General features: G+C 45.4%; 1 protein-coding gene across 1 annotated transcript in view; it reads right to left on the reverse strand.

Annotated features, from left to right (window-relative positions):
* Window positions 1-23,474, reverse strand: part of ILDR2 (immunoglobulin like domain containing receptor 2) — a 39,339-nt gene that overhangs the window by 7,705 nt on the left and 8,160 nt on the right. Inside the window, exons 3-8 of the mRNA XM_085322988.1 lie at window positions 22,729-22,848; window positions 13,246-13,302; window positions 8,546-8,692; window positions 7,617-7,793; window positions 2,459-2,575; window positions 452-662 (exon numbers count right to left, since the gene is read on the reverse strand). Coding sequence (XP_085179114.1) covers window positions 452-662; window positions 2,459-2,575; window positions 7,617-7,793; window positions 8,546-8,692; window positions 13,246-13,302; window positions 22,729-22,848 — 829 coding nt within the window. The remainder of the gene's footprint in view (window positions 1-451; window positions 663-2,458; window positions 2,576-7,616; window positions 7,794-8,545; window positions 8,693-13,245; window positions 13,303-22,728; window positions 22,849-23,474) is intronic.

Raw genomic sequence — 23,474 nt, forward strand, 5'->3', positions numbered from 1 at the left:
GAGACTGGGCTGCTGGTATGTGAGGGAAGATAGATGTGACATCTCTCCTCAAGGCACAGAGTGCAGGTCTTGCTGCAGCAAAGCACATGGTTGTGATTACTAACAATGGGTACCAGCACCAAGAAGTGCTGGAGGATCATGTATAAACCTCRGGAGTGCCCTTTGAGGAGAGTGACTTGGCTTCCTGTTGATCTCACTGTTACATCCCATCTAGAATGGGGCTGGCATCTAGCTTGGCCCAACCAGGCAAGCTTCAGCAGACTTGCGGGAATTACTGATTCTGTCCTCTTCTAAATACATCTCCAGTTTCCACATCCTCCACTGTGAACCTTTCTGTCCTGTTAGACAGAACCAGAGCAGCAGGAAAGGCAGAAAAGCCACCAGTACAGCTGTCCCTTCTTTCCTTACTGCCTCCCAGCTGTAGCTACCTCTCAAACACAGCACTCCTCACCTGTGCCGGAAACTGTCTCTCTCATCTCTGTAATCAGAGACAGCCTGTGACCTTGATGTGCTGCCCCCACCAATCACGCCTGCCCAGTATTCAGCATCCCCATCCAGGTCCCCTGCAGGAGGAAGAGGTTTCCTTCGCACTTGGCGGTAGGGCTGCCGGAAGTTCAAGTCCTCCTCATGCAAAGAGCTGAGTTCAGAGATGGTGTTGTTATCTGTAGGGGAGATTGAGAGAAATGAGAGATGCATCACTTAATAGCGTATGTGAGAGAAAAAGAGAGGACAGGAAGGGTGTGGTGGACTTGGCTGCAGCTTTTCCAGAAAAATGCTGAGCTGCCTTCTGTTAAAAACAAATCGAAATGGAATCCAAGTCCCTTCTCYAAACTCTTGCTCAATCCTTGCTGTAGACTTCTGAGTCTCAGTTTGGATGTAGAGCTGTTACTGGATCCAGAGGAGACCCTAYGCCCTTCTGAACTGGTAGCTGGTGACCAGGTGGTAATATTAATACGGGTATCTCAAATGGCATCAGATGCCAGTGCTCAGCCAACTGAGCTCAGCCCTCATGCAGAAATCCCCCCCAGCACTGCTTCAGTAACAYGTGTGAGTTCTCTTCCCTTGCGAGGTGGGCGCTATGCTTGGTGGAACTGCACTACAACAGTTGTGCCGCCTCCCCCCTCCCTGGTGTGAGACAGACTAGCTCTGGATTTGGCCTGGCTTGCCCAGCTAAAACAAAAACAACCCCCTCAAAAAAAAAGATAAAAAAAAAAGAAAAGAAAAAGACTGTCTGAATGACAGTCAGTCTCTACCCCATCAAGCACACTGACATCTGGAGGRCTGACATACCAATCTGGAGAAGTCTTTTTATAGTAAATCTTGTGGGTGGAGAAGACAGTGTGCTCAGCAATGACTGTTTTAGAAGTACATATAATTTGTTAGTTATGCCTAATCTGTACAGAGCCTTGATGTAATGCCGTTCCCTAAAGCCTTTACCTTCACTGATTTGCAGGATCTCATGCGTCTGTTCTAAGCGTCTCTACTACTGCCTAATATGGGTTAGTTCTGCATGAGGCGAATGCTACCCTGAGGAACAGTTCTGGGCACTTGTCAGCCTCCAGCTCACTGCTGTCCTCTGTGCGCTGAACAACTATAGGACCAAGAACAGCACTTTCTCCTGCACCCAGCCTGTCCCACCACTGTGCCTCTACCTCTTCATGTGGAAAGATCCTCACTAAGATTCCTCACTAAGATAAACACAGCATCAGACTTTGTTCATAAAAATAAATCCTGTAAGAGACTATGAGAGCACAGTGAGGAGTTCCACAAAGAAGCTCATTTCTAAGCCTGTATTAAGCCCCTACTCACCACCTTCTTCCCCTTCACCTGCAGCTGACTGCCAGCCCATCAGTACTGAAGCACATACTAGCTCTGATCTTGTTGACCAGTTTTACAAAACCTCTGGACAACCCCCTTGTTTCCTCAATGCATCCTGTAGCCCTTGCTCCTTTTGCAGGGCAATGGCCAATCCAAGCTACCTTTTCCCATCTTTCAAACTCTACTGTGTTCACTGCAGCCCAAAACCCATGCTTTTAAAAAAATCACCTCCTCCTCTGCCCCTGTTGGGAATTTACAGGCACCACCCTGTAAGACAAGGAGAAGCTGTGGGCATAATATCCCTGTTATTAACACAGCCATTGGCTGGAGAAGGCATGACTATGAACCTGACTTCAGGCACTGGTGATTCAAAAGTTTAATTATCTGAGTGGCTGATTTCATGAGCCTTTGAGTCTYCCACACCTTGTTTGTAGTAATGAAGGGTGATTAGCAGCTCTTTAAAATCAGAACATACCCACYGATGCCTAAAATCTAGATTTTATGGAGCCCAAGCACCATATCCTGTTGTAAAGCCAACAGGAAGCTCTAAGGCAAGCCAGTGAAGTGTCAATTTTAACTGTGAGTTTGCAGAGTCTTTTTCAGGTCTAAGAAAAAATTTCAAAACATGCTTGTTCCTCACATCGTTCTCGCATCCTTCTAGCTGGATCAAACTGAGCCAGTTCTTTCTCAACATAGTACAGCACCTTCATGGAGTCCCTTTCCTTGTCAGCCTGGATTCTGTATCCTTTGCGCACTGCTAGGGAGAGAAGAAAAACATTTAGAAGAGAACAAATCTAAGTCCAACAAGACTTTCAGAAAATATTGCTTCTATAGCTGAGTTCATGTCTATAAGTGGGTAGGCTGTGTCTTCCAAAACAAAATAAGCTATTCCTTGCTTCAGAAGAAATTTGTCTGTAAAGTAGGATGTAAAGTTGTGAGCAGCTGTGTAATTTATAAAGTTTGCAGTAACAGCAAAAAGTTTGGAAATGTCCAGTCTAGATGAAAAGATGCATTGAGTGGTGTCACTGCCACTGTGATTCTACCTCATACAGTGGATAGCAAGTGTCACTCATTTCCCCTTCCTCAGCACTACTGAAAAGAGTTGTCATGGTATGGTACGTGCAGTTCCAGATYAGATCCTATGCAGGAGGGGCAGCAAGCTTCCAGTATGCAGGGGAAGCAGGTGGCTAAGTATTTGGGAAGTGTTGCTCTGCAGGACCACTCCATCCTCCCCGTCCCTGCAAATTCTGCTCATACAAGTTTCAGAGAATGTGGTCAGAGAAGCTCCAAYGAATATGGAAGGAAATACAGAAAGCCCCATAAAGCAAGTCACATCGCTTTGAGATTTACACCAGATCCAGTGATGAGGCCGATCAGGTAACTGGCTACCTGTGAAACTGCCTGCTCTGGCATTTTTTATATGCTGATTAYCCTGTTCACAGGGGAAGTCTGGAGAGCTTTGCCACCATCCTCTGCCTGTGCAAAAGAGAAGCCCCTAGACACCCGGAGCCACAGGAGCTGTATCTCTGGCAGGTCAGCTCCCCGCATGCTTGCCCTGCTAACCCTGTGAAGAGCCTGGCTACTTCAGGACAGGTCTACATTCAGCGAGCAGAGAACTCCAGCGACCAGAACTTTAAGGAGACTAAGGCTTTCATAGCAGATTATTTAACAAAGGCCCCAGCCTGGGGCTATGCTAGGACTGACAGAAACACAGGTCTACATTCAGAACAAGACTACAAATCTAACCCTCAGATTCAGGCTCTTTGGAGAACAGCTGTGAGGACTACTTGCCACTACAAAATGAACCCATTTGTCTTGCATGTGGTTAACATGTTATCTTGTGTAAGTACTGTAGTGCTGCACGAGCACTGCTCTCATGGTATGTTAAAAAAAAATGGACGGTGGTTTTGAGCCAACCTGTTCCTTGTATGTTATATCCTGCATTCTGATACATTAAGCTACCAACATATGGATTTGATGGTATGTTGCACGGTATGCACTGTGTGGGCACAGCAAGGACTTGGCAGAAGTATTCTCAGGTACCTTCAGTCCTAAACTGCTATGGATGTATCTCTGYACTATCTAATAACCACATTCTACTTCAAGAAATGGCTGTGCTGCAGAAATGGGTAGAATGATTCCTATAATAATCCTGCAGATTGCTTTAGAAGGAAAGTGTTTTACTGCRTGTTTTGGTTGTGCATTTGTAAAGCAAACAACTAAATCTTGAAATGTTACCTTGTCTATCTGTACTTAGGAAAAGTATTGGATGTTAAGACATAGTATAGATATAGCAGGTTCCAGTTTTCAGTATGTCTCCAGAGGATACCCAGATAGCTCAGCTGACAGCAGTCTGGAGTTCTACTGTGTTTTAATATTACCATAAATGTGTGTACAATGACTGTAAATGCGCACAGTGATTTGCAGAACACAAAAAAACTTGCCCCTGCCTTCTGAAATGTAAGACCCTCATGTCTCTTCAAGTGAGGTTGCTGCTATGAAGATGAGCTGTGCTGACAGCAGGAGAAGTGATGATTCCTGCTGCACTCACAGAGCTTGCACTGCAGGAGGAACAGCAAAGTGAGCTCTCCACTTTGCCTCACCATTGCGGCTGACCGCTGTCTGCTACATTGCCAAAAGAAAGAGGCCAATTACCACTTTTTCTTCTAACATGTGTACTAGGAGCTCAGCTAAGCTACCACTTTATTTTTACACAGGCCAACAGACAACCATCAGCTGGAAAAGTCTTCGACCTAGCAGTAACCTTTGGGAAACCTGAACTGGCAGCTTTCAGACACTGTTTCCCCAGAGCCACTACTCACTCTGAGGCTGTGCCAAATATTTATTTGGGCAACATCTATAGCTTCTGGAACTGATGGAGAATTAGCTAGGCTTCATGCTAGCTTCATGCTCGACTTGCTATTGCAGCTGTGTATCAAAAGGAAAATGAATTTCTTGGTTAATACTCTAAGCATCTAGAAATTAACATTGGAATTAAATCTGAAAAGATGACGAAGAGCAGCTCATAAAAAATATTTTCCATTACAGATAATGTATATTTTGCCTCTTAAGATTATTTATTAAATATTTCTTGAAATGATATTGAATGTTCAATGCCTTGAATCTTTTTATTATTCCTTCATTTGAAGAACCAAAAAATATTAGGACTTCTCCCTCACGCACTCATGTGTAAAATGCCAGAATTCTTTAACAAGGGCTGAATATTTTTAGGCTTATTTTAATTATAAGGAAATGAAGATGCAAAGAAGTTAACCACTTGCCCAGAATCATTCATTCAAGTCAGTGGAAATGCAACATTCTTCTCTGTTAGTCCATATTTTCTCCTCACCAAGAGTTCATAAATTTCTAGTATATAGTTATGTGTTAATTTGTGTAATACTAGACACTTAAATCTTCTGTAGGTAGAACCAAGTCAGACAAAATTGCAGATTATTTTCCTCCCCAGAAAGGACAGCACAACTATTTTTTTCAGGCAAGTACAGTAAGGAAGTAAGAGAGTCCTTAAACACTTTCCATATTAAAGATCTGGAGTCTGGCTCTCAGATCAAAAGCTTCCCTGTCTACATGGTTTAGGGAAACTATGGAAGGGTCTCACCAGTAACCACTGCATTTAAAATAGGCAGAGCATACATCTAACTTACATATTGTCAACACTCCTCTAAATAAGAGAGCCAGAAGTGTCGTTGCCTAGCCCTAAGTTTAGGAGTGAGTTCCTACACTTCCTTGGGACTTCCATGTAGCAAAGGGAAGGCAAAGACCTGCTGTTTTGCTGCTGATGCAATACTGATGAGCAAATACAGCCTAAGCTGGGGAAAAGCCTTGCTTTGTCACATGGCTTTTATGTAACTCTAGGAAAATTTTCTAAATAACCCTGTGCCTTTGCTGACTAGCTCACCTCACAGGATTGTTTCTAAGCACAGACACTATCTATCTAGGGCAAGAGCTGTCATTTTTAGCCTGGGAATCAGGATTACAGAACCCTCTAGTCTCCACCCCCCAATACTTCTGACCCCCTTGACCATTTTCAAACAAACTTGACAAAAGGGTTGAAGTCTCAAAGATAGCAAGTTTTTACAAGTTTCAGATCAAACCTAAACTGGCTGTATGGAGGATACAGAGAACATAATTAGTGCTCCTTCTGGGTAAAAGTGTTCATTATAAGCTCAACCGTTACCTGTTTTGTTTAGCTTGCTGTCTGGCCAGCTGGCAAATAAGTAGCTTGGAACAGCCACATAATGCATTTTCTCTTATACAACCTGCAATTAGGGGATATTCCGGCTTTATGGAGAAGGTTAAGAGACAAGGAATAGAGTACAGGATATCAAGCTTCCTTAGCTCCACAGTTCAAAGAACACTCTTTTTGAGCAGCCGCTTGCACAACAGGGACCTGATCCAGGCTGAAGGTTTGTCCATGTTACCGCAATAAACRTGAGTCAAAAAAAGGTAAAGAACCTCTGTTGTCCTAAAGTTTTCTATGTTGTAGTAGGACAACAGAGGTTGTTCCATCTGTTTTTCAAACACATCCACAGTTTTTCATTCTGTACTTGTGCTCTGCTAATAAAGTACAGAAGAGAGGAGTGTTTGGCTGTGATCTGATTCTCAAAACACTCCTTAAGCTCCCAAAGCTAATACCATTCTCACATGCAGTGGCATTTTACAGAAGAGGGGAAAAAAAAAACCTCTGGCCTTCCTCATTTTCTGATGATGATTTTTGCATTCGATACATTCTGGTTTGGGTCAGTGATTGATTTATTTCCTATTTCAAAATGCTCTATTCCAGACCCTTGTTTTTATTTTGATGGAAAAAATGTGTAACTGCTGAAGAAATTTTTTATTGTTAATTCCAAAAAGGTTACTATACTGACTGGGGCAAGGGAAGCACRTGGAAGGCCGTTCCAAAAGCTTAATTCTTTGAATATGCTACTTCATCGTGTCTTTTTAGAAGTGTCTTAYCAACATGCTGTTATGATCAAAGTTAACACTTGAGAATTAGTGAAGTGCATTGAAATCATACAAGTGGCTGGATCAATGGCAAACATACTGTGTCAGTAGGACAAGGGCAACATGACAGATGACTCTGTCTTGGTGAGTGTCACTTCTCCCATTGCTGCACATTTGAATTTAGGCAGCACTCTGATCCTGAAGTGTGGCTGGATGCAGTTATATAGCTGCCCTCTTCTTTGAAGGTGGCTTCCTTTGCAGTTGAGAAGTGACCTTCACCAAAACTCCAGACTCATACAGCACGTCTGCATTGATCTGTATCTCCCTTCCACCTGGCAGGCCTTTATTACTCACATCCTACAAACACAAAGGCTGAACCAGCAAAGTAGCCTACTGACTGCCATAAGGCCAGGGAGAAAGTCCAGCCCCGAAAGCTCTGGGGCAGAAGTGCAGAGGGAACATGCCCCTGTGCCTAGATTGCCACAGGGGCAGCAAAACACACCACAGTGAAAACCACTGCCAGTGGAGGGCAAGCAGTGACCTACTCAGAGCAGCAATAGCAGCTTGCAAGGCATCAGCTCTACAGGAAGAATGGCCACTGCCTCTGCTCCCTGCAACCATCTTTAYCCTTTTCTCCCCTGCAAGACTGATGGCACTGGACAAGTTGGTCCACATGGCCCTGAGGGATGGAAATGTCAGTGGCAGAGCAAGGATTAAAATGCAGCTGCTCTGRATTTCTTCTGGTCATATCACTCTTTCAGTGACATGCGTCCTTCCCTTTCCCAGCCCTGCTCCCAGTCAGGGACCTGCATTTTGTGTCTAGCAGTGCAAATTACCATTTTGGCTTCCTCCGCTGGACTCACTCGGGGCTAAGGGAGGGGGGTGMGACTTATCCATCAGCACAGCAGGAGACGGTACACCAGCTACAGGAACAGTGGGGATGTAGTACGGACCTGGCATGGAGGAAACCACAGGAGGATATCCAGCTTTTGCTGCCTTGCCTGCTTCATACACTAAAAAAAAGAAAAAAAAAAAAGCAGCAGTCAGCATCACACCAGTCTCCCCTGAACCCAAGAAACCTGCACGCCAAGACCTTAGGGACAACTCAGCAGGAGACAACTGGACAAATCAAAAGACAAGGGCCAACCTGAATCTCTCTAAACCTCAAAAAGCACTGGGAGGAAGTTTAAAAATGYGATGGCAGCTTACATATGAGGTGAATGCTCCAAGCTGCTCAGTGAGTGAAAGACATTCAGTGTGTTAGTCTGCCTTATCGCTGCCACAGTTTAGTGGCAGTTCAACTTTAAAAACAACTGATGACTCAAGCTGAAGGGATGAGGCTCATGRAACTTGACAGATCTGCCTGAGCTTAACTGGGAACTTTACTGGGTTGTAAGAATTTTACACTGTTGTAGAGGGCAGCTGCTTTATGGTGTCAGAAAGACACCTCCTAGGATGCTCTCAGCTCTGCCCCCGCAAGACTCACTGACAGGATGACAACTTTGGAAGGGGAGTATGACACTTTGGAGAAGCAGGCACAGCTGCCAAGGCAGGGAGGGCTTGGGGAATTACATTTGTAATTAACTTTGAGCACTCAACCGTCCAACAATAGGTCAGATGCTTCACTCCCTAGGAACTCGTTCTTCAGTCAAGCAAAGTGCTCAGGGCAAAGGAAGCAGCGTGAGCAGATTGCTTCTCTGGTTCCRTCAGAAAGCAAAGGAGGTGCAGGAGGAGACCTGCGCCAGGCTTGCATGGGGTCACTCACGCGCCCGGGGACAGCAGCAGGACTCAGGACAGCAGGGGAGGCGGACGTAGCAGCAGCAGCTGTGTGGGCAGCACTGGCACCAGCAGATCCCAACCAGGAGGAAGAACAGGAATGCCCCAAGGATCACGAGGCCCACAAAGACCCATTCTGGAAAATATAGGGAGAAAAAGAGATACTGAAGAGCACCTCACTATAGAAGAGAATGGCAGCATCCTCCTCCCTGTGGAGGTACAGGGGCAAAACAGATAAGCAGGGCTTTAAAGGAAGTCAATTCCCTCACTGTTTGGGACTACACCCCCCTCTCTGTCAAGGCAGAAAGGGTGCATCACAGTGAGAACCACAGCTACTGAAACACGGTCCCTTACCACTATGTCTGAGATGGAAAGAGGGCTGGCCAAGCGGTGAGCGGYACGGCTCTGGTTCCCCAGCGTGGAAATCCTTTGGTCCCACAGCAGGGCTGTATAAACACCACAAGACAAGCTCCACAAACATTTGGCTCTCCTCAAAGGCTTGTTCTTCCTGGCCATGCTCATGCCCTGCTTGTATGTTTGTTCTCTACCCATATTCTAGTTTTAATGGGACAAACGATGGTGGAAAGCATGCTATAAATAACCCAGTAAATGAAGCAGGCCTGCCCCTTCGCAACTAGGCCCACGCATGCAATTATTCTTTTGAATGTGCTGAAAGAACATCCTATTCAGGCGTTGCAGCGAGCCAGGAAACCTAACAACTACTTTTTTTTTTTTTTTCCTATCACTGATGCCTCAGACGAAATCCTCCAGGCTCTGAAACAGAACAACTGAAAAACACCCTAAAAGTGACAGCGCAGAAGAGGTGGTCCACACAAATCGGAGATGGGGTTTCAATGGGCTCTGTTAACATTACATGRGAAAGGGAGCGAGAAAATGGTTCAGGCTTTGGGCTGGGAAATCTGCAGCAGCCACAGTGGGAGCAGGTGCCCATCTCGCACCAGGGCAGGCCCCAGCTCTGTGCCCAACTGCCCCACGCTTTGTAAGGGATTGTATGCACAAGGGTGCGCCTACCACCACGTGGCAATTCCCTGGATTAAGGGAACTGTCAGTGAACATCTCCTGACCACAAAATTTCGGGACTTTGTGTGTACAGGAGGCCTGATCTGGTTTTAAGTCAGAGATGCACAAGCCTATCTAGAATTCAGACCCCTGGCAAGAGGGGAAACCTGTGGTGAAAGGCTCCAGATGCATAAGAGTGAATAAACACCTTGAAAAGACACTAAGAAAGAAAATATAGAAGTAGTGGGGCTGCTCTGCAGTGGGTTAGGATTTATACCAAGAGAAAAGAAAAGCAGTAGACCGTTCTATCCGAACTGAAGTGTTCACTAAGGGGCCTCCTGAGACTCTGTTATTTAAGTTGAAGAAGGATTTATACAAGGATTGCGATGTGAGTACACAATCACAGTGGAAAAACAGTACACTTTTCACTTTGGTCACTGAGCTGAAAAGTCATGGAAAAATGTTCAGCTTGGAACAACCGAAACAAAAGTTTTTATAGTTCTTAATAAAATGCAAAAATGAGAAATTTCATTTTTGATTCATTATCCACTGCACTTTGTTTGAATAAAAGCAAAATGCTTTGCTTTATTGATGCTTTCCTGAAGTCTTTTACAAATTATTCCTTTTTTTTAAATGGCATTTTTAATTTAGAAGTTACAGTTTCCTTTAAAAAAGAGTCAGTGAAAGATCTGGCATTTACAAATCAAAACACTTCATTTCAGAAGCGTGAAGTGAAATGTTTTATTTTTTGAATATTTTATGCATTTTTTAGCTGAAACAGCTGAATTTCATTTAAACTTGCAGATAATTTTAGTCCTCGTGGAATTACTTTTTTTTTCTTTTTTTTTTGTAAAGTTACTACTTGTTGAGAAAACACCAATGAATAAGGAAATGGCAGAAGGGAAGCATTTCTGAACAGAAAAGTAACAGTTGATATGAGATTACTAACGCAGTTCCTCAGCAGTAGTTCTGAGAGCCATCTTATTTAATATTTTCATTAATTACCTTGGAATGTGTTGATATAACTTGAATATGAAAGGTAGGGAAGCACTGTCAATAAAGAAGAGGATTGGGATATCCTATAGGAAGGGGCAATTGTCCTTGGGCCTACAATAAGAAGCATAAAATGCAGCAATATTGACTTTCAAGGTCATACATTCAAGGATTAAAAACAACAATTTCCAACTGATGAAATCAGAAACAAYTGAAAAAGAGAAAAAAGGATAGGGCATACTAGTCCATATATAATACTGTAACCACTTATGTGATGGAGCAACAAAAAAAGGCAAATGTAATCCTATGTGCAGTAGAGGTGGGAATTCCAGTAGCAAGAAGGAAATAATGCTATCTGGACAYACTAATACCATTGTACAAGGCCTCCACGTAACTTCAGGTGAAGTTAGCGATGGTATACACCCCTGGTCATCTCTGTGCAAGAAAAGATGAATTCAGGCTGCAGCAGATGCAGAGCAGGGACTTTAGGGTCATCAAGCAACTAGAAAGTCTGCCTTGCACAGGGAGAGCAAAAAAATGCTGCATTAGTCTACTGAAAAAAGGCCGAGAGCACAAGTAGCTGCTGCCTGAAAATACGTTATGAGGATGAACAGTAGGAGGAAAAAAAGGTATTATAGTTAAATAATAGTTAAAGGTCCTAAATAAAAGGGTGTTAAACAAGCTATGAATAAATGTAGATGGAAATTAGAAGAGGTGCCTCAAAGAAAGCCATCTAGTGGGAGAGAGGAAGGCCAAAACATTACTACTCTTAACCTTCCTAAACTTATGAAAAGGTTGGCATTACATGGTGCTTGGATAGCAAGCAAGATGGTGAGCCAGACTATCCTTTCCAATCTCRTAGTTCCTAATCTCAAGAGAATCTTGAGATCATCCCACTATCCTACCTTGAGCAAGGCAAAAGCCCAGGGGCTTTTCCTTTGCCATGTTCTCATTTGCTCTCTTTGACTATCATTTATAAGAGGAGCTGAAATAGCATTGCATGACACAAGTGACCGGCCACAGCTATGCGGTAAAGCTCAGCTGTCAAATCTCTAGAGCTGTTAGTGAACTGTTCACCATCACTCCATAAAGGATAAAAGCCTGGTGGAGGAAAAATCAAAGTCCGTGGTAACTGAATCTTTCTGCATATGTTCCAGAGCACAAAAAGAGGTGAGAGGTACTATGCGCGTTACACATTGCAAGACACTCACTCCGCAGTAGGAGGGAATGTTTGAAATCGGTGTCTCARCCACAGGGTTCTGTGAATCAGGAAGGATTTTGCTCCATAGAAAGTTAGAGCATTTGCTTCTGTGATGAGATGAAGAAYTCAGAAAAAGAGCCTGCTGCCTCCTCCTTTAAGCACAAAACTGGGAGTGCATGCACTTATGCCTGCAATTCCCTAATCTTTCCCCTGATATGACAACTGTTATCTTCTATCACAGTCCTTCCAGATACAAATGTGTAACACTGAGATTCAAATGATTACCAAGCTGAAATGCTTGTATCCTCACTGTCTAGAAACTACTATTTTGTGCTTGCGTGAGTCTGATTTTGTTTATTCAGGTAACAGGTAATGGTAATAGCTGAAATGTGTTTTGCCATTCCTATTTACACTTTCTTGTTGTTTATACCTACGCAGTGGGGGTACCACAAAGCTATCTGGTCAATACAGAGGAATTTCATATCCATTCAACAAAATCGTAAAAAATTTTAAAAAGGGAGGGTTAGGCAACTGAAAATAAATTTATATGTATGCTGAAAAGACCAGTTCCTCTCCTGCCACACTGCAACTTGTAGGGAGTTTAGATAACACTGGAGGTTGGAGGATGTGTGCCTTCTCTCCATTTGCATCTCTGGGACAGATTTACCAAGCTCCACACATACGTGTAGAGTTGCATTTTTGCACAAAAGTGTGAAAGAAACACTCCTTTGGTACCATCAGGAGATGATCAGATGACTCCAGGGCTAAATGTTCTCACAGCTCTTCCCTTTCAAGGACCATCTGTTGCTCTGTCTCTATTTCCTCTTTAGGTAGGTGTCCAAAATTGGTGGCTGTCATTAGTTTGCCTAGCTAGGGATTTATCACAAGCAGAGAGCTCCTGTCTAGTCCAAAACCACCTGGTCTTACCTAAGTAATGTCCTGGCCATGCAGCACAACAGCAACCGTGCCACTGACAGGTTGCTAAGCCTATTCCTAGCACCTCCTGTGCTACCATCTGTGGTAGTGGTTATAACGGAACCCACAGTACAAAACCAGGGGGGCATTAATTGCTATCGCACAAGAGCGGCTGACGTACAAAACTGCACAGGCACATGAGGCTGCCGAGGTCTTGCAGGTTGGACTGGAGTTACCTTTGCTCTGACACGGAGGGCACAGAGCTCAACATAAGACCTCCCACAAACAGTGCTGGTCCTCCCGTCCTAGCACTCATCCCGGCACGACGCTAGCTATCTCTATATGTTGCCTCCMAGCACGGCCATCCCTCCTCCCCTCCCAGCATCAGCTCTCAGTTCTCAAGCCAACACACTTTCCCAGTAAGTGACAGGCTTTTTTCTTTTCTTCCCCAGATAAGACACACACAAAAGTGAAACATACACCACACAAAAGATGCTGCAGAGGRATAACAGACAAGGTGACAGAGGACTGGGTAATTAAAGGGTGAAATGGCTGAATACCTGGCATAATCTCCACAGCAAAACTGGGCAAGAGATCAGCAAGCAGCCCTGTCCTGCCTAGAAAATACAGAAGGAGGAGAAGAAGGAGAGAGGTTACTGCAAGAAAAACATACTCCCCAGCCCCTTGCCTTAGCTTCCAGTCCCCTTCCTCATCAGCACTCTGTTAAGTGAACTCCTATCAACCAGAGAGGTCATCCTGCTCCATGCCTGGTATTTGCCTCTGCACTTCTGCCATTTCTCTGTCCTTGCTTTTTATCTTTATCAGCAGGGCAAGGGAAAGAATCTGGAACAGAGCTTCTCCAATCTAGCCACAAAATGACAAGAAGAGGGAGGTCCCCTTAGCACAACCGCAAGATAGTATCTTTCTAGATCCAAGCTCTACACATGCAAAAAGCTCCTGGAAATGCATAGCAGTCCTCATCCTCTTGGGGACTTGAGCAGTCCTCAAGAGATTCGTTTTGCTTTTAAAATGTATTGATGTAGTTGCRATGGATGTGAAACATCTTTAACCCAATGGCCTTTACAAGTCAGTTGCATGCATTCAATACACACAGGTTGTGCTCTCCACATGCACTCTGCAGCTTCAGAAACAGCTCCAGGAGAGGATTCTTGAAGCATGACTGTGAGTATATGCCATTTATTTCGAGATCCATGCACAACTTGATGGGATTGTGTGAATCAGGCCAACTTTCAAGCAAAACAAACCAGCCATGGAATGATTTGTATAAAATTTCCTGAGATCACTTTGCAAAAGAACAACAGCAACAAAAAACCCCAAAGCCCTATTTTAATTTGGAACTGAATACAAACAAAACCAAGCCCAAAGGCAGCTTAGTTCCTATTTGTTTTGGCCCTGAATGTCTGGGATATTTCTAATACACAGCAAGTGTCCTGTACCATGTTCAGCTGTAATTTACAAGCATCTGTGCCTCAGGAGAACAGCCCTCTGTGCAGCTGTGCTATGTGCTCTTTTATATGGCATCAGTATCATGCTAGTTTTCTTAAAGACATGCATGAAGTAGAAGAGCTGCACTCTAAAGAGAGACATATATTGTGGATGGACCACAAGAAACAGCTGAGGGAAAGCCAGTGCAAAAGTGGTAGAAGGCTACCTCTAACCTTCCCACACGCACTTCAGGTCCTGCACTAAGCAGTGCTTAGACACAATGATGAATTGGATCCCAAGTTCTTTGACTTCTTGTCTGTCCTTGAAGGATATTATAATCAAAGAGATTCTCACTCTCCTTTCTCCTCGTTGTTTCAGCAGAGCTTCTGTAGAGATGAAATATCCACAAGGATGCCTGCTGGAGCCATAGTAAACATACCCTAAATTCAGGCAGTGCTTTGCAACCAGTTGCAACTCATCAAAGCTTTTCTAGTACTCACTGTAATACCATTAGTCATGTTGAGCTCCTGAAGCCTTAGCAAAAGATGTAATGCTGATCCTTCAGATAATTGTTGCTCATCTCTTACTTCAAAATAGGGTTCTTGCCACTCTATGGAAACATATTCATCTACACATATGCAGAATTTCATGACATTCTTTGTAGTCATTTGCTGGAAAGATCAAGCATCCAAACCGCTTACAGCTAGCATGGTATACGACAGCGCTTATATATGTTTTCTGCTGACAAAATACAGGCGGGCGTATAACACATGCTCAGGATCAGTCTTAGGTATCACAAGTGGGCTCCAAACACACGCACCAAATGTGCGCCTTGCATCGCAGTATGCTAGATTTATACATGTTCCACATGCATACTAAATATATTCCTTATTTTCACAGCATGCACAACCAATATGGAATTCTTAGAGAGACTAGCGTGTGCATATAATATACATGTGAACTGCATGCCTGCAGATCATACAGGCAGACAGGGGCATGCAGCTAGCTCGCTTTCCTTGTGCTCTGGCTCCACACAGGAAGAGCGCGTGCAGTCTGGGTAGGGACRGCAGAGGTCGATGGACAAATTGCTGAAGGCAAAAAGCTAACTTAGGGCTGGGATTTGTGAGACCAGAGATAAGGGAGTGACACCAACAAAGAGCAAAAATGTTACCTTAAGTCCACACGGCTGCCTGGTTTGTTTTGAACCTACCTGAAGAGCTTTGATCTCTGCAAGTGCTGGGGCTTACTGCCAGGTGCCCCAGAACCCCCAGCAGGAGCTGGCACAGCCGCATGTTTAAGGCATAAAGCATGAAGAAGTGTCCCTCAAAAACAACCATGCGCTGAGAACTTTCTAACTTGTTACAAAGGTGAGCAAAGCGGTCCTTCTGTGCTCACTGCCTCACACGGCTCTGCTCAGTCTCTGCTTTGGGACATGAGAGGGAGCTTGTTCTCCCGGCCAGCGGGGCACACACAGCCCTGGAGACCCCCCCCCGCCCTGGCCAGCCCCCAGCCCCTAATTGCCCCGCCGCCCCTGCCCGGCTCTGGGCTCGGCCACCGCAGGGGCGCACAAAGAGCTCAGCGCGGCAAAACCGTGCTGGCGGCCACGGCTGAGCCTAAATCCGCCGGCTTGAATAGCTCAGCTGGCTCGCGGCAGACAACCTCCCCCTCCCCGTCTCTGAGCGCCTGTGCCCCCAGCAGCTCTCAGTGCGTGGCRGCCCTTCCTCGCCRGGCTGGGTGAATTCCCCGATAACCCTTCCCCCCACCAGGTGGTTCCCCCCTTTCTCCTCGGTTTTAATGCRGGCTGTTGAGCAGGCTTTAGCCAAAGGCTGGGGCCGACCCAGGCGCGCTGGCTCGGCCCGCAGTTTCCAGAGCAACGGCAGAAGGAAACGGCACCACTGGCCCCGCGCCTTCGCCGAAGGCCGACTTTCCTCTCACAACTTGTGAGCAACAAGTGATGCAAAACTGCCCAGAGAGAAGGTGCAAGCAAGCAGCACACTGCAGGGCGGCCCCAGGGGGCTGCGGGTGCCCAGCTCGCCTCCCGCCCGGCACGGCTCTCCGTATCCTCCTCGCTCCCTCCACCTCGCTCCCTCCACCGGCATTATGCTCCCCTTGCTTTTCTTATTTTTAAGGAAATTTGAAAGGTGGAGGCCTGGGGCTGCAAAGCAATTGGTAGGGAGAAAACAGTTGAGTTAAAGGTCCTGCTAGGAGCCCATCTGGCTCTGCTGCCCCTTGGTGACGGCTTTGCCCATCTCCGAAAGCGGGCCACAGGCATTTCGATAAACAGACTGAAACAGTTGTCTCGTCTCAGCACCTCCCCGGCACGTCCTCCCTGCCTGCAAGTGCTAYGCGTGCTGATGCCAGCTCGCTCCGCTGAGCCCCAGCACGTGCCCCTAGGTGAAAAAGGGACTAGATGGCCCAGTTTACCAGGGTCGTCCTTGGGTGCCTTTGTTCAAACTAGAAGTTTGTCCTTGTTCCAGCAAAAATCTGGGACACGTTCCTGCCTGTATTCCCACCACACTGCACGCTGCTTTCCCCACACACGCCGCCTGCAGCGGCCCCTCGCCGGGAGCCCCGCACRGGCCAGGGCTTGGCCAGGGCCGGCACTGGTGCAGCCAGCGAGTCCCGTATCTGCACCAGCAGGATGTGGGGGGAGAAGGCGGGAGGAGAAATGCGAGCGGGAAAAGCCAAAGGGATGCAGAGCTGACGAGAAGGTGCAGACGTATAAAAGGAGCAGAATAAAGAGAACTTAATATGCACGGGAAGGGAAGGGAAGGCAGCAAAGAGTGGAAGATCACAGAGAAACTGGAGCCAAGCAGGTACTTAGAGAAAAGTCACAAAAATAATCAGGGTGAGGGCCGTAGCGGAAAAGAAATGATGAAATATGAGTGAAGTGAGAGTAGGCGYAATCAGGAATGTGGCAATTGGGTGTAAACAGGGGAATATGGTAAATACTGGTAACTACATAAATATTAGGTAAATATGGGAATAAATGCTGAATATACTCCCTTGCTGCGGGCTGCTTCCATGGTCCCACCTGCAGCCGTGAGGAGCAGGGAGGCAGCAGCTGCAGAGGGAAGTATTTCTCTCTCAGCAGCAGAAAAATGTGCCAGGCCATGCCACAGCCACAGGCTGCTGGCATCGGACACTGCCACRCGGGGAGGCTGGAAAGCACAGAAGAGGAAGCGTGGCCCTTGTAAATCAGACACTTTTTCCAAGGAAGCTGCTGGAGAGATTTATTGGGAGAGCACGGCTCTGCAGTGAATTCCTCTGTGCTCTCGCCACTAGCAGTAAACTTCATCCTTTCTCCTCATCCTTCTTTTCTCTCAGTCAATCAGAGGGAGAAACAGCAGCAACCCTTCTTGGAGATCAAAGTTTTAGCAGGCAACAAAGACCTCCGAGGAGGCAGTTGCCATGGCTACCTCAGTAACGGCGGCCTTTTAATCACGCCAATCGCCTTTGTTAGCAGCGTGTGGCTGTCGCTGGCAAAGCAGAAGGAAAAGAGCGGTAAAAAAAGCCTCGGCAACAAGTTGCACTTCCAAATGGCGTGAAATAAATAACGAGGAGTAGCCTGGGTTAGGACGAGCAGGAGCAGGCTTGGACGCAGACCGCCGAGGAGGCAGCGTGGAGGTGCGGGGCACGGCCGCAGGACCGGGGAGGTCCGCGCGCTTCGGCCGGGCCGGGGGTGGGGGGAAGGAGGGGACACGCTGGCCTCCTGCTGGCATCAAGGCCTTTGGCTGCTCGTGAAGCGGAGCCCTCCCGCGCCCGCCACTGCCTCGGCCTGCCGGCGCTCCCCGTCGTCGGTCACGGCGGCGCCGCTYGAGGCCGCAGAGCCCTCGTGGCAAAGTCGCCTACAGGCAGCGGCGCCCAGGCAAGCGCGGGCCCTCTGATCGCCGCCGCGGGCGCTGACGGCACCAGCATTGCTGCCAGCCGCCGGGACCAAGTACTGGCTCAGGCGTTACTGGCGGCTTTTCAGAGGAATGGAGCAAACTCCTAAAACTCTGATTTTTAAGGAAAATTTTTGCCAAGAACTTTTCTATCTCTGAAACGACATCAACTTTTGTAACACCACCTCTCCGGCCACACAAGAGACCCCAAATCTGGCTATTTTTATACCAACTGTTGAGTCATTTTGCTGAGCAAGAACTGTCTTATTAGCATGGCGCACCACACACACACATCCCAGCAGAGATTCATCCTCTCCATATGCCAACGCATGTCTGTATTAATACCTTAGTTACTGTGAAATATGCTGTATGTATGTATATATACTTTCATTCCTACCTATAGGTGTTAGACTTAATAAATTTCATTTTTAGACCATATAAATATTGGCTGGTAATGTAAGTTACCAAAGAGCTTGGTTTACCAATGATGTTAAATGTTTGCTAACTTCAGAAATTAAGACAATCTCAACTGCTTATTGTTGCTATTTTGAAACATAATGACAGTAGAAGCTGAAGCTTCTAAAATATTAATTCATAAAATAATATTCCACTAATACATTACTCTCACAGTGTTAGTTGCCAAATGGGACGGAAAACTGAAGAAGGCGATAGCCAGCCAGTGAAACACATGGCTCGCTAACCCATCCCTCCAATGACTGGGATTAGTGGAGCACTTTCCTGCCCCTTTGAGGAACCTTGCGTGCTCTTAGGAATGATGCAACTCCATGTAYGTCTAAGCTGTGTAAAATTTTGCAAAGCAAACATTCTCAAGCTTGCATAGACCTACACTGTCAGCCACTGCTGCATCTGTAGATGTACCAGCTTGGAATGGGAATGGTATAGCTGCTTTCACAAGACTCTGCATCCTACTAGCAAATTCTGGGGTATATGCAACATCATSCAACTAAGCTGGACTATTTCCTCATGTGAGCTGAGTCACTTGAAGCTCGATGGGGTATCTGATGACACTGCTCTGGACTTCTGCTTCTGGTGTTACTTCAGGCATCCTGCACCCACTGCATGGGAACATTTGCAGTTTCCTTAAACAAAGGCTGGCACTGAATGACTTTATTAAGCCCATGGACATTCTCATATGAAAAGCAGCGCATAGGTGTCAGGAATAACAATTTGATTAAGAGTACTGCCTGCATGTCTAAAGAAGCAGGGTGCTCAGCTGCTAGCTACTAAAATAGAAATGTGCCCTTCCTTAAATTTAGGCAGTCAGTCTTTTTGGTTCAACCATACATTAATTCTAAAAAAATTACAATATATAAAATTGCAAATGGATTCAGTAACCTAGATGTAATAATGTCAGCAAAGGGCTCTAACATTCCAGTGAAAAGCATGAATGCAGAGACCATCACTTGAGTCCTGCTGTGCAACTGCTATGCTCTGTATCAGGCCTGGCGCTGCAGAAACAGAGTTCATGCATTTTCTAGCGTGCTGGACCCTGTTTGAAGATTTCAAGCTCCAATAGAATACAAATATTTAAAAATAGCGTAATAATACTTTTTAATTAGATTTTTTTACTCTGCAGTAGGTTCACTTCCAGCCAATGTCTTTCTGAGGCACTGGGGTTACTACTATTCCTCTTCCCACCTCTGCACTGATTCCTTTGAAGAGGGTTAGTGTAAATCCCTGACTAAGCATTACCTACTGAATGGTCTTTTCAGTAAAGTACATAAGTACATGTTTAACACCAGGTATGCTTTTTAAATCCTATCAGCTTTGCTGAGCACAAATGGATGTAAATACATGCTCAGATGGTTTTCTGAAATGGGCCTGAAAGGAAGACAGCTCATGGGATTTTCTGATGCTACCTAGAGCCATCCAGTCTCTTACTGTGTCAAGACCAACATGCAGATGACAAATCCCAACATGCAATCCCATCATGACCTAGGCAGACTCGCCACTCAGACTGCACTGGAAAACCTTTAAATAGAGCCAGAACTCCCTGTGCTGCTTTCCTAAGAAAACAAAGGAATACTATAATATTCTCAAGTTTTGCATTTTTCTCAAAGTTGTGATAAAGCAGCTTCTGACCGATTTTTAATGTTGCAGTTCACTGGATAAAAGCAGAATCTTGCATTTTTAGCTAAGCAAATTTCCATTTGTTTATTCACATCATTAGGTATTTACAATTTGCCTCTCAGATCTTCCAAGGTTTCTAAGTGAGATTAAATTGCCCTGTCTAGTAGCATCTTTCTCTAAGCAAAATACACCTTAAGTTTTGGTATTAATGTAGAACACCAGCAGGGACATTTTCCTTCTTCCTTTTCTGTATTGATTGGTTTCTTTCCTTATTCTAATTTTCCCATTTTCTCCTGTTCAGAAGATGAAAGAAATTAAAATCCTGCTCTGTTCAAAATGACAAATCATGTAGTCAACCTATAACCAATGCAAAACTTATTTGAAAAAGCACTGTCAGTAGGCAGCAAACAGCAATGCACTGTGAGAACCACAGCATCTTTCACAGATAACATCCCTCCACTGATTCAGCTGCTCCAACACAGAATTTGGGTTCTACTCAAACAGCAGCAAACAGCAAACAAAACCCTCTTACCATGCATCCCCTAGGACTGTGGATGCTCTCAGATCCACATCAGTATTCACTGTCTTCCTGCAAGTCACTAGTATGTGGCAGAACAGTGGGATGGAATAAAAAGTATCCCAGAGAAGATGCCAGCATGTTAAGAAATGGTATCTTTACTACCAGCTGCCTCCTCCTTCTCTAGGCAGTACTGTAGAGAAAGAGAGGAAAGGAAGAAGAAATATGGACAAAGGTGGAAGGAGAAGAGTAAGGTGGGAAGAGGAAAGGAAGGAAAATGGGTAACCTGCAATTGCTCTGAAAACTGAAATGCCACCTCAGTACACATTACCCAGCAGAAGAAATACACACAAGCTGCACCAAACAGCGTGAGGCAGAACAAAGTACCCCAACAGCTACCCCTTCCTGCTGCTGCCAAACTCAGCAAAGAGCACTACGTGAACTCCAAGGTCAGACACACAACCTATAGTGAACAGAAAAGCAGACATGGTCCAGGTGATGCAGCCTCAGCTATACATTTCCTCCCAATATAACAGCAATGAGCTGGGGCTGGGGGCATCATCAAGCCAGCCTCAGAGGAGGGGATTTCTTTGTTTTCCCCCATGTAGTCTTCTGTACACACTGAAAACCAGATTCTTCCTGTTACCATGGCACTGTATCATCACCAGTGTCTGAGCACAGTTATAGACACAGATAGGAGAGATACCAAATCTAGTCAGGAAGGTGAAGAAAGGACAAAATTCAACAGTTCATCACCATGCAGCCACCTTCAGCTCCTCTGAGGAGGCTATTGCTGCTACCTGGCAGGGATAACCTCACCTGAACCATCACAGGTCAGGCTTGCACTTTTTACTAGTATCTGATATGCGGTCATTTCGTGGATGTGGACAGGGGAACGGCACAGTTTTCTGTAGGGACCTATTCCCCAATTTTCCATTACCTAATTAACATCTGAAGAAATGAGCAGAGGAGATAGCACTGTTGTAATCCCTCACCCAAGTCTTTCAGTCTGGTTTTATTTTGTGATGACTGCTATAGCTCCAAAATTTAAAATGCCAATTAAATTCTGATCTTAGCCATGAGATCAAGGGCTCTTGACAGACATGTTATCACCCACACTAGAGACTCATTCTTTTTAATATTTCCTTCATAGGATGTGCAGAATTGGTACACTCCAGAACCATAAGCACACTGACCAGAAGAACGAACATTGGTGTCAGAACATCTTAAAGCAAGCTGGAAAAAAATCGTCCTACCCTCCTGGGATATAGCTATTCAACAGTTATATCAGCATAACTAAGGCAGTCTGGAGCAGAGTACCATAGCTGGCTTAAGGTAGTCTCAACAAAACGTCCCTAAAAAGGCCTAGTTTTGCCCAGCTTCTTTCCCCAAGCTGGGATGGGTGCCTTCTTGACCTGTACAGTCAGCTGGATCACAGAAGCCATTGCTGAAAGTTAACCTTGGGAATCAGAAATAAACTGATCCTGCTGATCACGCTGCACAAGGGAGTCAGGAGTGCAAACTGAAGGGAGGATAGGTCCGTTCAGTGGCAGCACCAGTTTAGATCTGGTTAGGGTGATCGTGAAACTGTACCTCTAACTGTAATCTGTAATTAGCCAGACAATCAGAAAAATCTCCCATATTGATATACTCAAGTTGTTAAATATAATATGTCCTGACTTCCCAACAGGTAATAAAAGTAGGACCAAGGGAATGTTAAACATATAATTTGGTTAACTTTTAGAAGACTACTTTTAAAAGACTCATTCTCAAGTGTTCACTTTGCTGCAAGCTTATTGCTTTATGCCTTTAAAGCACGAGTTCTGACTTTCCACAGCCCTGAACTTTCTGTAGTCATTTACACCTGTGTAAAGTGTGAGCAACGTGGGTGTAAACCTTACTATTCTGGTTTGGTAGCATTTGCCACCCACTTTGCAAGGTGTGAATGAGTGCACAAAGTGCAAGGCAATGGTGAAGGTACTGCAGGGACTGTTTCACACAGATCTTACACCCATAGTAAAATGGTTCACAGATATGCAGAGAGACAGAAGGAGAGGTACATTAGCTGTCTACTAAAGACAGGGCAATATGCTAAGAGAACTTACCAAGTACAAGCAGCTCCACTGACTCTTCATTCTTGCCTTCCACATCATCAGGTGTGATAATAAGGCAGTAATAGAGCCCACTGTCTCCCCACATCAGCTTCCCAATCTGAAGGTCTGCATCTGAAAGGTAAAAAAGAGAAGTCAGAGTTTCCCTACAACACCAGAGGAGTGAAGTGTTGAAAGCACTGGGCACAGCTCTGACTCCCAAATTCATTCTATTTCCTTAATAAGAGGAGGGGTTGAGCTTATTCGGAGTATTGCACTATATGACAAAAATCTGAACAGGGCTGTAAGCAGGAAGACTGGTAATGCCACAGGGGAACCTCATTCTACAAGCACAGAGAGCAAGAGGGTTAACTAACATCACCCTCTGGCCTCCCTGTTGCCTAAGGCCTGGGATCCTGGCAGCACTTGCACCAGACGAGAAGGGCACAGGTAGTATCTCCTCTGTTGCACCTCAGCCATCTGCCAGAGAGATTACACAGACTGAAGGGAAAACACTCCCCTCACCCCCACTGAAAGTGAATGTGTGCTCTCCATACCGAGGGGGCTCAAGACTCACCTCTTCTTCTGGCGTAGTCTTCTGAGTCAAGCAGAAGGCTTGTAAATTTGAGGGACACAGTTTCGCATAGCCTTCCATGACAAACTTTTAAGGACACTGCCACCCCTTATCTTCACCCAACTTGACTTCAACCCACTGAAATCTGTTCCTTTCGCACTGCCTAAGGCTGTGTGAATTTAAGGTT

Source organism: Rhea americana, unplaced genomic scaffold, assembly GCF_003343005.1.
Source record: "Rhea americana isolate MKP2758 unplaced genomic scaffold, rheAme1 scaffold_81, whole genome shotgun sequence".
NCBI lineage: Eukaryota > Metazoa > Chordata > Aves > Rheiformes > Rheidae > Rhea > Rhea americana.